The sequence below is a fragment of the Saccopteryx bilineata genome, chromosome 9 (assembly GCF_036850765.1).
Source record: "Saccopteryx bilineata isolate mSacBil1 chromosome 9, mSacBil1_pri_phased_curated, whole genome shotgun sequence".
In the NCBI taxonomy this organism is placed as follows: Eukaryota; Metazoa; Chordata; class Mammalia; order Chiroptera; family Emballonuridae; genus Saccopteryx; species Saccopteryx bilineata.
Window position 1 is genome coordinate 87,541,911 of NC_089498.1, and position 13,965 is coordinate 87,555,875.

A 13,965-nucleotide genomic window follows, 5' to 3' on the forward strand; every position below is an offset into this window, starting at 1 on the left:
TATTATATCCAATCGATCTAGTGTTTCCCTTAATTCTGCTCTTTCTTCGTTAATTTTTTTTCTTAAGGATCTATCCATTGATGTTAGTGGGGTATTGAAATCCCCTACTATTATAGTATTGCTGATGATCTCTACCTTTATGTTCATCAAAATATGCTTTATATATTTAGGTGCTCCTATATTAGGTGCATAGATATTTATAATGGTTATCTCTTCCTATAGTGAGCTTCTTTATCCCTTACTGTAGTCTTTGTTTTAAAGTCTATTTTGTCAGATATAAGTATTGCTACCCTAGCTTTTTTTTCATTTCCATTTGCATGAAATATTTTTTCCATCCTTTTACTTTTTATCTATGTGTATCTTTTGTTTTGAGGTGTGTCTCCTGTAGACAGCATATGTACGAGTCTGGTTTTCTTATCCAGTTAGCTACCCTATGTCTTTTGATTTGAGCATTTAAATGGATTAAATGTAAATGGTTACATTTAAGGTTGTTATTGATATGTAAGTGTTTATTGCCATTTTATTCTTTAAAGTTATATTCTTCTTTTACTATATGCTTTACCCCTTTGTTCTGAGTACAACAGGCCCCTTAACATTTCTTGCAGCATTGATTTGGTTGTAATGATTCCTTGAGTTTTTTTTGTTTGGGTAACTTTTTATTTCTCCTTCAATTTTAAAGGATAGCCTTGCTGGGTAAAGAAGTCTTGGTTGTAGGCTCTTGTTCTGCATTACTTTGACTATGTCTTGCCATTCCCTTCTGGCCTCAAGTGTTTCTGTTGAGAAGTCGTATGTCATCCTTATGGGGGTTCTGTTGTAGGTGATATAGCCTTTTTTTTTCTCTAGCTGCTTTTAATATTTTTTCTTTATCTCTTAGCTTTGCTATTTTAATTATTATGTGTCTTGGTGTAGTTTTTTTTGGTTTCTCTTTAATGGAATTGTGTGCTTCTTGAACTTGTGTGACTTTTTTCTGCATCAATTTAGGGAACTTTTCAGGTATGATTTCATTGAACAAGGTCTCTAACCCTTGTTCTTTCTCTTCTTCTTCAGCAACCCCTATGATGAGACTGTTGTTTCTCTTGAGGTTGTTACAGATCTCTCTCAGATTTTCCTCAGATTTTTTCAGTCTCTTTTCTTTTTACTGCTCAGCTTCCGTGCTTTCACTTATCTTATCTTCTAAGTCGCTGATTCGATCCTCTGCTTAATCCAGCCTGATTTTAATTCCTTCCAGTATAGTCTTCATTTCTGATACTGTGTTTGTCATTTCTGTCTGGTCCTTCTTTATGATTTTCGTGTCCTTTTTGATGCTTTCAATTTCTTTACTGAAATGTTTATTAAATCCATCTAGTGTAGCTTTGAGATCTTTAAGCATCCTAAAAATCATTATTTTATACTCTGCATCTGGTAATTTGATTACTTTCAATTTGTTCAAGACTTTATCAGAGGATTTATCTTGTAGAAGCATGTGACTTATGCTTCTCTGCCTATCCATTATTCTCTATGACTTGTAGGCTTCTTCCAGCTGTGATCCCCTTACCTTGTAGAGCCTCTTTGAAATCTTGATTTGTTTGTTTTCTTCTCAGTTTTTTTAACTCAGTGGTAGTTTTTTTTACTGATCTCAGCAGGGGCCTTATTTGAAGCTGTATCCCAGAATGCAGTGGGTGTAACCTGAGACTCTGAAGGCCGATCTGCCAGCTTCTCTCTGGTGGCAGGGTGCTTTTTCCATTTCAGTAGGGGGAGATGTATCTCAGATCTCCATGGAGACCTTAGTTACTGCCCCTCCTCCCCACTTTATGTTTTTAGCTATACCTTGTTGCTCTGATTGGAGCTGGAGAACTTTCTGGAGGTTGGTCACCCGGAACCACTTTAGGCTTGTGCTTTGTTGCAGGTTCAACCCCTTCCCCAGCTATGACCGCCTCTGCACTGGATGAATCAGCTTCTCAGGTCATCTCATGCATTCCTCTTTCTGTCACCGTCTGTCTCTCCCTCCCCACTTTCCTTTTGGAAGACAAGCCAGTCCTCTTAGCACACCTCGTTCCCAGGTCCCCAGGCAAGTGGCTGTGAGCAATATTTTCTTCTCTTCTCCTTGTAATGAGAGCTCTTCTGGGCTCTCAGTCTTACCCCACCTTCCTTTCTGGAAGCAGGGGAGACCAACCGTGCCTCAATGCTCCCTACCAGGCTCTGTGTGGCTTCTTCTTTGCTCCTTAGTTGTTTTTTTTTCTTTTTACAGAGACAGAGTGAGAGTCAGAGAGAGGGGCAGACAGGAACGAAGAAAGTTGAGAAGTATCAATCATTAGTTTTTTTGTTGCAACATCTTAGTTAATTGATTGCTTTCTCATATGTGCCTTGACTGTGGGGCTACAACAGACCAAGTAACCCCTTGCTTAAGCCAGTGACCCTGGGTTCAAGCTGGTAAGCTTTGCTCAAACCAGATGAGCCTCGGGTTCTCTGCATCTCAGTCCGATGCTCTGTCTACTTGGTCAGGTGCTCCTTAGTTTTTGAGACCTGTTCTTTTAACCCAAAGTTGGTTTTCACGCAGATTGTTCCTAAATTAATTTGTAATCCAGTTTGGTGGTGTGAGCTGGGAGTCTGTGTCTGCCTTCTCCGTTGCCATTTTGTGTGATGTTTTATATAAAAAAAATCCCTTCAAAACTTTGTACAAAAGATTTAAAGAAAATGCTAACATTCTATAGAAAGACTATACATTATAAAGATTAATTTAATCCTTGAACATTATGTCTAGGAGGACATTTGGATGTTAAATAATTATAAGACTGATGTGTTACAAAGGACAAAGATAAGATAGCATCTGTGTGTATGACTGGAACCTATAGTTCTTTCCAGTGTTATTTATAGACATAATACAATTTCAGCTGAAATCACAATGGTTTTATTTTCAGGATTCATCATTATGACTTCAGAATTAATAATACCCAAGACTATGATATGTACACATTAGGACAAAAAGAAAAGGAAGAGGACCCTTTAGAGCAGGGTATGAGATAGACACAGAATGTAGAGCAGCAGTAGGAGAGGATAGAAAATCCAAAGTATGTGCTGAAGTATCTACTGAAAAACAGTTGGATTTAGAAGGGTTTTAATGTAAATGTTGAAAAAAACTCAATATAGGAGCCATTATTTAATAGTTTCTTGTTTTATACTATAATAAAATCAGGTGTTTGAAGAGTGAATATTTTTATTTTTTTTATGGTAGTCAATAATTTTATCAAGAAATTTTGAAATAAAAGCATACCTAATTTCACACAGAAGTAAATATTCATCAAGAAAATAATGTAAATGTCAATATGTAAAGAATACACTTGGAGTTACAGTAAAAACATGGCATGAATTATTACTATAGTGGTAATCTTGTTATACTATAAAATTTAAAGAAAAGTGACTGGCTGAAAGATATTTAAGTGACACTAGATATCATTGTGGCAAGTAAAAATATTAATACAAAGGAGCTTTATTTACTATAAATGGAAGAGACATGATCAGTTATTAGAGGTTGTCTTTAAACACAGATAAGCCTAACTGAAGTGAAAAGTAAACAAAGGAAATATATGCATTTGTAAAGTATCTTCCTTTATAAATACTAAACTTTACTTTATGAACTTTAACCTTTATGATATGTATATTGTGATGAAGTCCCAGAGTTAGTCATTTAATGTTTTATTATTTAGTACCCTCTTACAACTCCTCAAAGCTGTTTATACTCTCCTCAAAAGTTTGAATGTCCCATTTTGATTCATCATGGCAAAATGTTTTAATTAGTTTTATGTCTATTTCTAAATTTCTCACTATTTCCACTCATTCTAAATCTGAAAGCTTTTCACATATGTATGTTTGTTATATTCTCTACTCTTGTTTTGAATAATTTATTAAATGTTAGAAATTTTATTAAATTCAAAGAAATTTCAAATATTTTTAAGTGTCAAAAGAAACCTTTGAAAAGTGATGTCTGATTCATGTATGTACAAATTAAATATTAGATATAATTTAAAAATCTAAACAAAAGAAATTTGTAATTAATATTTGCTTAAACTATTATAGGTCTGTACATATATAACAACATTCTAGTCAATTTGAATGCCTGGTGATTTTTCTGTTTTAAAAATTTGTCCCAACTGCCTGTTACGATCTCCTCATCTCTGAAGAACTTATTTAAAAGCAGGCTTTTTGAGTCTGTATTTTTTAAAGCCTCCCTACTGTAGCTTGAATTCTTAGATTTTTAAATCCCATCAGTGAATTTTACAGCATTACTTAAAATTATTCTCAGTGCACATTCTAGAGTCTGTGTGATATGATAGGATTTTTCATCCATATACTTTTGTTTTTAAAAAAGTGACTTTTTTAAAAGATAGTGAAAAAATAATCTTTCCTTATCCTCTAATCCCTTTCCTAAGATGCCTCTTGTGATTGTTTCTTTGCATATCTGAAACACAGATGGCTTTGTTGACATCACTGGTGATGCTTGTCAACAGAGGTTGGCCAATGCTGCCAATTTTTTTTTGTAAGTCATTTCAAGTATTCATGTCCATTGTAGCTTCTCTGGAACTTGTAGGAAAATCCCAGTTTTTGCAAACTCCTGGAAGAACCATTTGGGTAAGGTGGAGTTTGTTTTAGGGTTTCCAGCAAGTTAATATGTAGAAGAATTATGCTATTAGAACAAAAGTATACCTCTATGCTGTGTCAAAAAAATGACATAGTTTACTGGCAGTAGTCCTCTAATGCTCTTAAGAATAGAGGAAGGCTGATTGATCTTTTCCGTCTTTAATAAAATACTACAACACAAGAGTTAATTAACTAAAGGTTACCTGCATTTAGAGTTCAGAATTCCTAATCACAACTCAAAGAAACTGCTGAGGCATGTCACTCGTGTAGGTAATACAGCCCAGGATATTTGGACAATAAGGTAACTGCAAATTGCTCATATTTTATGCAGTGATGTGTTGTAGTTTGTGTTATTTTTGCATTGATTGTACAAAATGCTTAAAACAGTGCCCAGCAGTGGTTAATAAATGCTAGCTCCTTAGTATGTGTAACATGAAGCATGAACATTGAAAGCATTATTGTTATTCAGACATTTTAAAAATTATGTTTTCTGTTCATTTTAAGGTGTCTCTCTACCTCCCTGACCCCCGCCCCCCGTAACGCTTAAAGAAGCTTTTCTCAAATTGTTTCCGAAGTTTGGCTTGGACTCTTTTTCATCTTAATGGAGGTTTAATAGAGAGTACTACCATCGGTTTATGTCAAAATTATTTGGAGGAGAGATGATGTTATTAATTTGTGGTGGGCAGTTAGACATAACAAATTGGTTCAGTTAGGGGTTCTATACCTGATCTTTAAGCTCTTGTGCTTTGATGGAAATAATAGCTTTTATCTTTTTGATCTAAGTCTAGACTGCTAGACTGTTAAAAAATTACGTTTCTTTAAAATTTTGAGGTATAGCAATAATTTAAACATTAATAACTAGTATAAATTTTTAAATAACTATTATAACTATTTTATTAAGAATATTATTTTTCAGTTTTCAAAAATACTGGTTTTGTGTATGGGTCTTTCACTTTTAATTGATTTCTAATCTTAGCACATTAATAATAAGGAATAATATCAATTGATATAAATTCTTTGCTATGTGTTGATATATTCTTTGTGTCCTAAAGCAGGGAAAACAAAGAACAAAAATCTTTTTTTTAGAGAGTAGAGGGCCACATAATAAATATTTTAGCTTTTTCAGGAACAAGGCAAAATTGAGTTTTTTTATGTGGCTATTTATAAAATCATTTCAAATGCAATCATTAAAAATATAAAAACCAGTCTTAGTTCATGAATTATAATAACAATAGGCAGCGGGCTGGATTTGTCCAATGGACTGATGATAGTTTGTAAAACTTCTGACATAGAGTGCGGTCAATTCTTATGATTTTTCTTGTGATTGTTTGAATAAAATGTGTATAATCTATTTTCAGTTGTATTTTGCCATATAAATAGTAGATTTTTGCATATTGACCTTGTAGCTTGTGACTTTCGTAAGTCATGTGTTAGTCTTAGTAGAATTTGTAGATACTTTGATACTTTTTACACCAAAAGCCGTATCATTTGACAGGGGATAGTTTTATTTCTTCCTTTCCTACTTGTCTTTCTTTTTAAAAAAGTTTTCTCAGTTTATTGCAGTGAGTAGAAACTCCAGTACAATAGTGAATGTGCCTTGTTTCTGTTTTTAGAGGTATAACATTCAGTCTTTTATTGTTAAATATGATGTTAAATGTAGGGTATTTTAGATGGCTTTCGTCCGGGTGAGCAAGTTCCCTTTTCTTTCTACTTGGCTGCTGAGTTTTTATCATGAACAGATGTTGAATTTTGTCTGAAACTTTGTACCTATTGGGATAATCAGATCGATATTATCTATTGATAAAGGTAGGTCACATTATTTTTTGACTATTAAACGAGCTTTACATTCCCAGCATCAACCCTGCTTGTTCATGCTTTTTCCTTTTTATATATTATTGAATTTGGTTCACAGATATTGTGTGAAGGACTTTTGTGTCTTTGTCCATGAGGGATATTGATCTATAGTCTTGCTACACTGTCTTTGGTATCAGGGAAATGCTGGTTTCATTCATGGATTTGATTATTACATTTATAATTTAATTAATTTGATTTGTTTTCTCTAAGATTATGTAGAATTGATACTATTCTATTAAGTTTTGGAAGAATTTTCCCGGAAAATATCTGGCCTTTATTATTTTTTTTTATGAAAGGTTTAAACTATGAATCCATTTAACTAATAATCATAGATCTACTCAGGATGTTTCATTTTGGGTGAGTTTAGATAACTTGTGGTTTTTGAAGGATTTCTTAATTTTGTATAAGTTGTCAAATTTGTGGCATTAGGGTCCCTAGTAGTCTTGACTTACTTGCTTTTAATGCTTGAGACATCGTAATGATGTCCTGCTTTCATTCCCAAATTATGTCTTCTTTGTCCTGGTAAGTGTTTGATTTATGCTCTTTTGCTCTTTGGCAACTTTGCTAGAGGCTTTGCAATTGTCATAAAACCTGTTTTTGCTTTTATTTATTTCTCATTTCTTGATTTTCAATTTCATTAATTTCTACTTCTTTTTTTTTCCTGCTTGTCCTGGGTTGATTGTCAACCTTTGTTTTCTTTTTCTTCTTAATTGAATTTATTGGGGTTATACTAGTTAACAGGTTTCAGGTGCCCAACTCTAACACATCTCTGTACACTGTATTGTGTTCACCCCCCTTCAGTCAAGTCTTTGTTTTTATCATTTATCCTCCCAATGCATTCTTCCACCTCCTCTCTCCACAATTCCTGCACTGTTGTGTTCATGGGTATTTTTCTTTTTGTCCTTTCTTGCTCAATCCCTCCACCCCCTTCACCCAGCCCCCAACCCCAGCTGTCAGCCTGCTCTGTATGTATGAGTCAGTCTCTATTTTGCTTGTTAGTTCATTTTGTTGATTAAATTCCACATATAAGTGAAATCATATGATACTTGTCTTTCTCTGACTGTCTTATTTAATTTAATATAATGCTGTCCAGGGCCACCCATGCTGTTGGAAGAGGTTAGACTTCCTTCTTTTTTATGGCTGTGTAGTATTCCACTGTATAAATGTACCACACTTTTTTTATCCACTCATCTACTGATGGGCACTTGGGATGAAACATTTGTTTTGATATAAACACCTCATGCATTCCACAGATTTTGTTATGTGTTCATTTTTCTTCAATTCAAAATATATTTAAGTTTACCTTGAGCCTTCTTCTTTTGCTCCAGGGATGATTTAGAAGTTTCTTGTTTACCCTCCACGTGTTTGAACGTTATCCTTCTGTTGTTGATTTCCAGAGAAATTCCCTTATTTTAGAGAACACACTTGTCTATTTTCTATTCTTTTAGATTGAGCTTATATGTAATATGAAAGTTTATGTCTTTCACCAAACTTAAGGTTTGTAAATTTATTATTTCTTCAAATACATTTCTCTTAGCAAGCTCTGTTTCTGGGATATTTGTTTGTTTATGGTTTTTTTTCCTACCAATCTTTTTCTTTCTAGTGTTTAAATTGAATGATTTCTGTTGATCTACATTCAAGTTCACTCTATCATCTCGTACAGTGGTCCTTAGTTCATCAGTATATTTAAAATTTTTGGTTATTAAATCTTTTCAGTTCTAAAATTTCCATTTGTATTTCTTTACTGAGACTTTATTTTTCTTTCTCTTTACATTTCCTTCAAGAGTTCGCCCTTCTAATTTTTGTAATAGCACTATTAAATTCTCTTCAATTAATTCCAACTTTGTGTTATTTTGGCATTAATATTGGTTGATTGTCTTCCTGTATGAATTGAGACTTTCCTTGTTTATATGTTGAGTAATTTTGGTTCTTGATCTTGTTTAAATGTTGTGGCGAATATTGATTTTTTTTTTTAATCAGGAAAATGGTTTGGTTGGGTTGAGCCTGCAAGTTCCAAATAGCCAGCATGAGATTGTGGTTTTTAACATCATTTCTGTTTTCAAAATCTTTGCCATAGTCTTCAGATCTAGTCTGAGTATACACCTTGCAGAGGCTAGTTTGGGCTCTGGGCAGGGGTCTTAGTTTATTTCTTAGAGTCTTTGATATGCTATTTAGAATAAGATCTAAGCAAGCACTGCTTAGAATGAAGCTAGAAATTTACATACAACTTTCTGGAGTCACTTTCCTCTGCTCCTGGTACTTTGCCATCTTGCTGGTGTTGTCGTTATCCCTGGGCTCCATTTCTTGTTTGTTCTCCCTGAAAGCTGATGTTTTATATTTCCTGTTCCACTGCATCTTTCCCACAACCACCCCCAGGTCCACGGCAAAGTGCTGTGTGCTTGTGTGTCTCTCATCCCTTGAGGTTCCTGCTTTCCAGTGGGCAGAAAGATTTTATAGATATTTGGCAATAAGTCAAATGTTATAGTCCTTCTTTTCTCAAATATATACTTGTATGTGGGCTTGGGCCTGGCCCTGGCTTTATATGTCAAGCCATTTACAACAGAGCTGAAATTTTTACTGACATGAGTCTTGTAAAATTTTTTTTTTTAAAGCATTTTTAAGGTGGTGTTCTGAGAACATTAGTTACTCAATAGGTCATCACGTCCTCTGTCAAGTCAAATTCTGCATGCCCCTATGACATCACCATTAAAAATGTAATTTACCTATGCTGGAAATTTGGCAAATTCTTCTTCTTCACTGTCAATCAGTATTACCTATTGAAGTTTCTAAATTCACATTCCTAGGTCCCATCCCTAGACATTTTAGTAGGTGTACAGCACAATAAATGACAAACAAAGGGACCTACATGCTTATGTCTTCTATCTTAGCACTATGGTTTCAGTGCAAGACTTCCATGGTCTAGACCAGTGGTCCCCAACCTTTTTTGGGCCATGGACTGCTTTTATGTTAGAAAATATTTTCACAGACCAGCCTTTAGGGTGGGATGGATAAATGTATCACGTGACCGAGACAAGTGTCAAGATTGAGTCTTAGATGGATGTAAGAGAGGGAATCTGGTCCTTTTTAAAAAATAAAACATCATTCAGACTTTAAATATAAAGAAAACAGAAATAATGTAAGTTATTTATTCTTTTTCTGCGTACTGGTACCAAATGGCCCACGGACCAGTACCAGTTTGCGGCCCAGGGATTGGGAACCACTGGTCTAGAAGAGTCCCTTTAGGACAGACATGTTGAAGAATGATTGATACGGTATTGCTACTTGAAGGTTGACAACTTGACTTGGTAGGTTTCCCAAGGCAGCTGGATACCATTTGAACAAACAGGTGCCAAACCAGAGTTGTACTGCCTTGGTCAGAGGCTCAGTCCCTTACCATCACCCCAGGTATACTCTTCACTGGTTCATTCAGCTTTCTCAAGGTTGTCTGTGAATCACTGAACATGCCATGTCTTAGCTGGTTGTTCCCAAATCAGTTTGGCAAAGGAGAGGACTTAATATTGTCCTGTTGTTTTCTTTATTGTGTTTAAGGACAAAAAAGTTTATTTTTTTTCAACTCTTTTTAATTGAAGTATAGCATACATCCAGTAAACTGCTTCATATGTGCCAATCTTAAGTGAACTTGCATTTGTATGTACCAATGTAACCACCGTATAGTCAAGACAGAACATTTCCATCATCCTAGTAGGTTTCTTAATGCTCCCTCCCAATTAATAACCTCTTCCCCCAAGTCAACCTCTGTTCTTCTGATTCTAACACCATAAATTAGTTTTGCCTGTTCTAAGACTTAATGTAAGATGCAAAATTTATAATCACATGTCTAGTATTTTTAATCAAATTATTTTTGTGGCCAACCCTTGCTGAGTTACTTAATATTACGGCTTCTGTCTCCTCTATACCCTAAACACCACAGTTAAACCAAAGCAGATTTAATTTAACTTTTATTTTACATTTTTTGTAGCTAAGAGAATCTTTAAAAAGTTTTTAGAAAAGTTCTTATATTTTCCCACCCTAAAAAAGTCTCAGTGGTTTTCTGCTTCACCCACTCATGTAGTGTGTTATTTATTTCCACAATTTTTTCTTGCCCTAGCTCTCTTTTTTCATAGAGAAGACAGGTTTCTAAAATCTTATTTTCTATTCTTCGCCATGCTAGCATTTGGTCTGGGGTGAGCACAGGTTGAACTGAATGCCTGTAGTTATTGTATCAATCTCACACTTTCTTTCTCTTCTTCCCAACAGCATGATGGAAGCGGGTCACTGCATGATGCCCAGCTGTCATTGCCATCTAGTCCAGAGCCGGAAGACGCTGATCAAATATATAAGGTATGATTAGGTAGTCATGCTGAGTTTTTCAAAATTCTTTTATTTCTGAAGTTTTAACAATAAGAATTAAAATGTTTACTAATAAATGTTTTAAAACTTTTAGCTTTGCTGTCTTGAGTTTTAACAGGTTTGCTTTTAACTTTTGCTACCTTATTAATTTAAAATGATGTCCCTGTGGGGCTTTAATTTGAATTTATTTTTTCAGTTGGATAATCATTTGTTATATTATTATTATTATTATTATTATTATTCTTGGCCTGTGCCAGTAATAATAATATATAATTTTTTACAAATAATTAAATTAAAGATTTTTTTATGAGTAACAGTTTTTAAAATGGCTACCAATAAAAATTTAAATGGTTAATAGGTATTTCTCATATATCATATCACATATCAATACATTGAAGAAATACTGAAAAAGAGATTGATTTATCTTATAGAATGCAGGTATATTTTAGTGAGTGAAAGTACTTTTTTATAATTCTCATCTTTAGGTTTATATTTAATTGAAGAACGCTTGTCTTTCACAACTACTTTTGAAGCATATATATATATAAGTATATATATATATTTTTTTTTATTTTTTTGTTAGAGAGAGAGAGGGACAGATAGGAACAGACAGACAGGAAGGGAGAGAGATCAGAAGCATCAATTCTTCCTTAGTTGTTCATTGATTGCTTTCTCATATGTGCCTTGACCGGGGGGCTATAGCAGAATGAGTGACCCCTTGCTCAAGCTAGCAACCTTGGGCTCAAGCCAGCAACCTTGGGCTTCAAGCCAGTGACTATAGGGTCATGTCTATGATCCCAGGCTCAAACCATCAACCCCGCGTTCATGCTGGTGAGCCGACTCAAGCTGGATGAGCCCACGTTCAAGCCATCAACCTTAGTGTTTCGAACTTGGGTCTTCTGCATCCCAGTCCAATGTTCTGTCCACTGTGCCACCACCTGGTCAGGTGAAGCATATATTTCTTAAGTACAAACAAGTAATCTTGATTTATTTAATTCTTGATTTATTCATTTTTTTGCTTTTACATTCTATTTTCAGGGTATGTTTGTGGATGTTTGCTAGTCATCTGCAGTAACAAACAACCTGGAAATATCGGAGCTTTACAATAAAAAAGTTTATTTCTCTCCAGTTATTTCTTAATGTGTAACATATTGGGTCTCTGTTTCATGTGACTTCTTTCTGAGGTCCAGGCTGAAGGATCAGCCAGCCCATCCCTGGGACACAGTGTTTTTGTACCCGAGGGAAGGAAGCACTGGCAGAACCACCTGTGGGTTTTGTTTGGATGTAGCATGTTACTTTAAAAGGTTAGTGACCAAGCCTGCTCTTAGGGGTCAAAGAAGCGTAATTTCTCAGAGGATATAGAGTGACTTACTGGGAACAGGACTCTATATAAAATAATCAAGATCAAAAGAATATAGAATATAGAATATAGTGGTCACATCTGGTTATCTAATCATGGATTTTCAACATGTTACCTGCTGGCCCTTACACAAAATTCTTTCCCACCTCTGTGCTTCCATCATATTGTGAATGTAATAATACTCCAAATCAGCCAGTCTGCAGCCAAACATGTCTTTAAAAAGAAAAGAAACAAAAAGACTTACATACACATCCATTGAGAACCATTGACTTACACGATCTCTGATTATCTTTTCAGTTTTTTAAAGTTTTGTGACTGACAAATTTAAAAACAATTTGACTTTTTCCTGAACTTTTTTGTGGAAAGTTTTTTACGAGTAAAATAATATTTTTTAAAGAAAAAAATTTAATCCTACTATTTTACAAAAGTATCTTCATTTTTCCCCACTGTTCCTTTCCTACTTGTTTATATATTGAATATTACACAGTAGACATATTACAAAGTATTTATTTATTTATTTATTTATTTTTATTAATTTTATTAGGGTGACATCAATAAATCAGGGTACATATGTTCAAAGAAAACATGTCCAGGTTATCTTGTTGATCAATTATGTTGCATACCCATCACCCAAAGTCAGATTGTCCTCCATCACCTTCTATCTAGTTTTCTTTGTGCCCCTCCCCCTCCCCCCTGCCACCTTAACCACCACACTCTTGTCAATGTCTCTTAGTCTCGTTTTTATGTCCCACCTACGTATGGAATAATGCAGTTCTTGTTTTTTTCTGATTTACTTATTTCACTCCGTATAATGTTATCAAGATCCCACCATTTTGTTGTAAATGATCCGATGTCATCATTTCTTATGGCTGAGTAGTATTCCATAGTGTATATGTGCCATATCTTCTTTATCCAGTCTTCTATTGAAGGGCTTTTTGGTTGTTTCCATGTCTTGGCCACTGTGAACAATGCTGCAATGAACATGGGGCTGCATGTGTCTTTACGTATCAATGTTTCTGAGTTTTGGGGTATATACCCAGTAGAGGGATTGCTGGGTCATAAGGTAGTTCTATTTTCAGTTTTTTGAGGAACCAACATACTTTCTTCCATAATGGTTGTACTACTTTAAATTCCCACCAACAGTGAATGAGTTCCTTTTTCTCTACAGCCTCTCCAACATTTGCTATTACCTGTCTTGTTAATAATAGCTAATCTAACAGGTGTGAGGTGGTATCTCATTGCAGTTTTGATTTGCATTTCTCTAATAACTAATGAAGATGAGCATCTTTTCATATATCTATTGGCCATTTGTATTTCTTCCTGGGAGAAGTGTCTGTTCATGTCCTCTTCCCATTTTTTTATTGGATTGTTTGTTTGTTTTTTGTTGAGTTTTATGAGTTCTTTGTATATTTTGGATATTAGGTCCTTATCTGAGCTGTTGTGTGAAAATATCATTTCCCATTTAGTTGGCTGTCTATTTTGTTGTCAGTTTCTCTTGCTGAACAAAAACTTCTTAGTCTGATGTAGTCCCATTCATTTATTTTTGCCTTCACTTCCCTTGCCTTTGGAGTCAAATTCATAAAATGCTCTTTAAAACCAAGGTCCATGAGTTTAGAACCTATGTGTTCTTCTATGTACTTTATTGTTTCAGATCTTATACTTAGGTCTTTGATCCATTTTGAATTAATTTTAGTAATAGGGGACAAACTGTAGTCGAGTTTCATTATTTTGCATGTGGCTTTCCAGTTTTCCCAGCACCATTTGTTGAAGAGGCTTTCTTTTCTCCA

The 13,965-nt window shown here is 34.6% G+C and overlaps 1 protein-coding gene across 8 annotated transcripts in view; it reads left to right on the forward strand.

The window, feature by feature from the left end:
* The window catches only part of CCSER2 (coiled-coil serine rich protein 2), a 178,846-nt gene that overhangs the window by 110,687 nt on the left and 54,194 nt on the right, over window positions 1–13,965 (forward strand). For all 8 annotated transcript variants that reach the window (XM_066243980.1, XM_066243982.1, XM_066243988.1 and 5 more), the window contains one exon: window positions 10,726–10,809. In XM_066243980.1, the coding sequence (XP_066100077.1) occupies window positions 10,726–10,809 (84 nt within the window). The remainder of the gene's footprint in view (window positions 1–10,725; window positions 10,810–13,965) is intronic.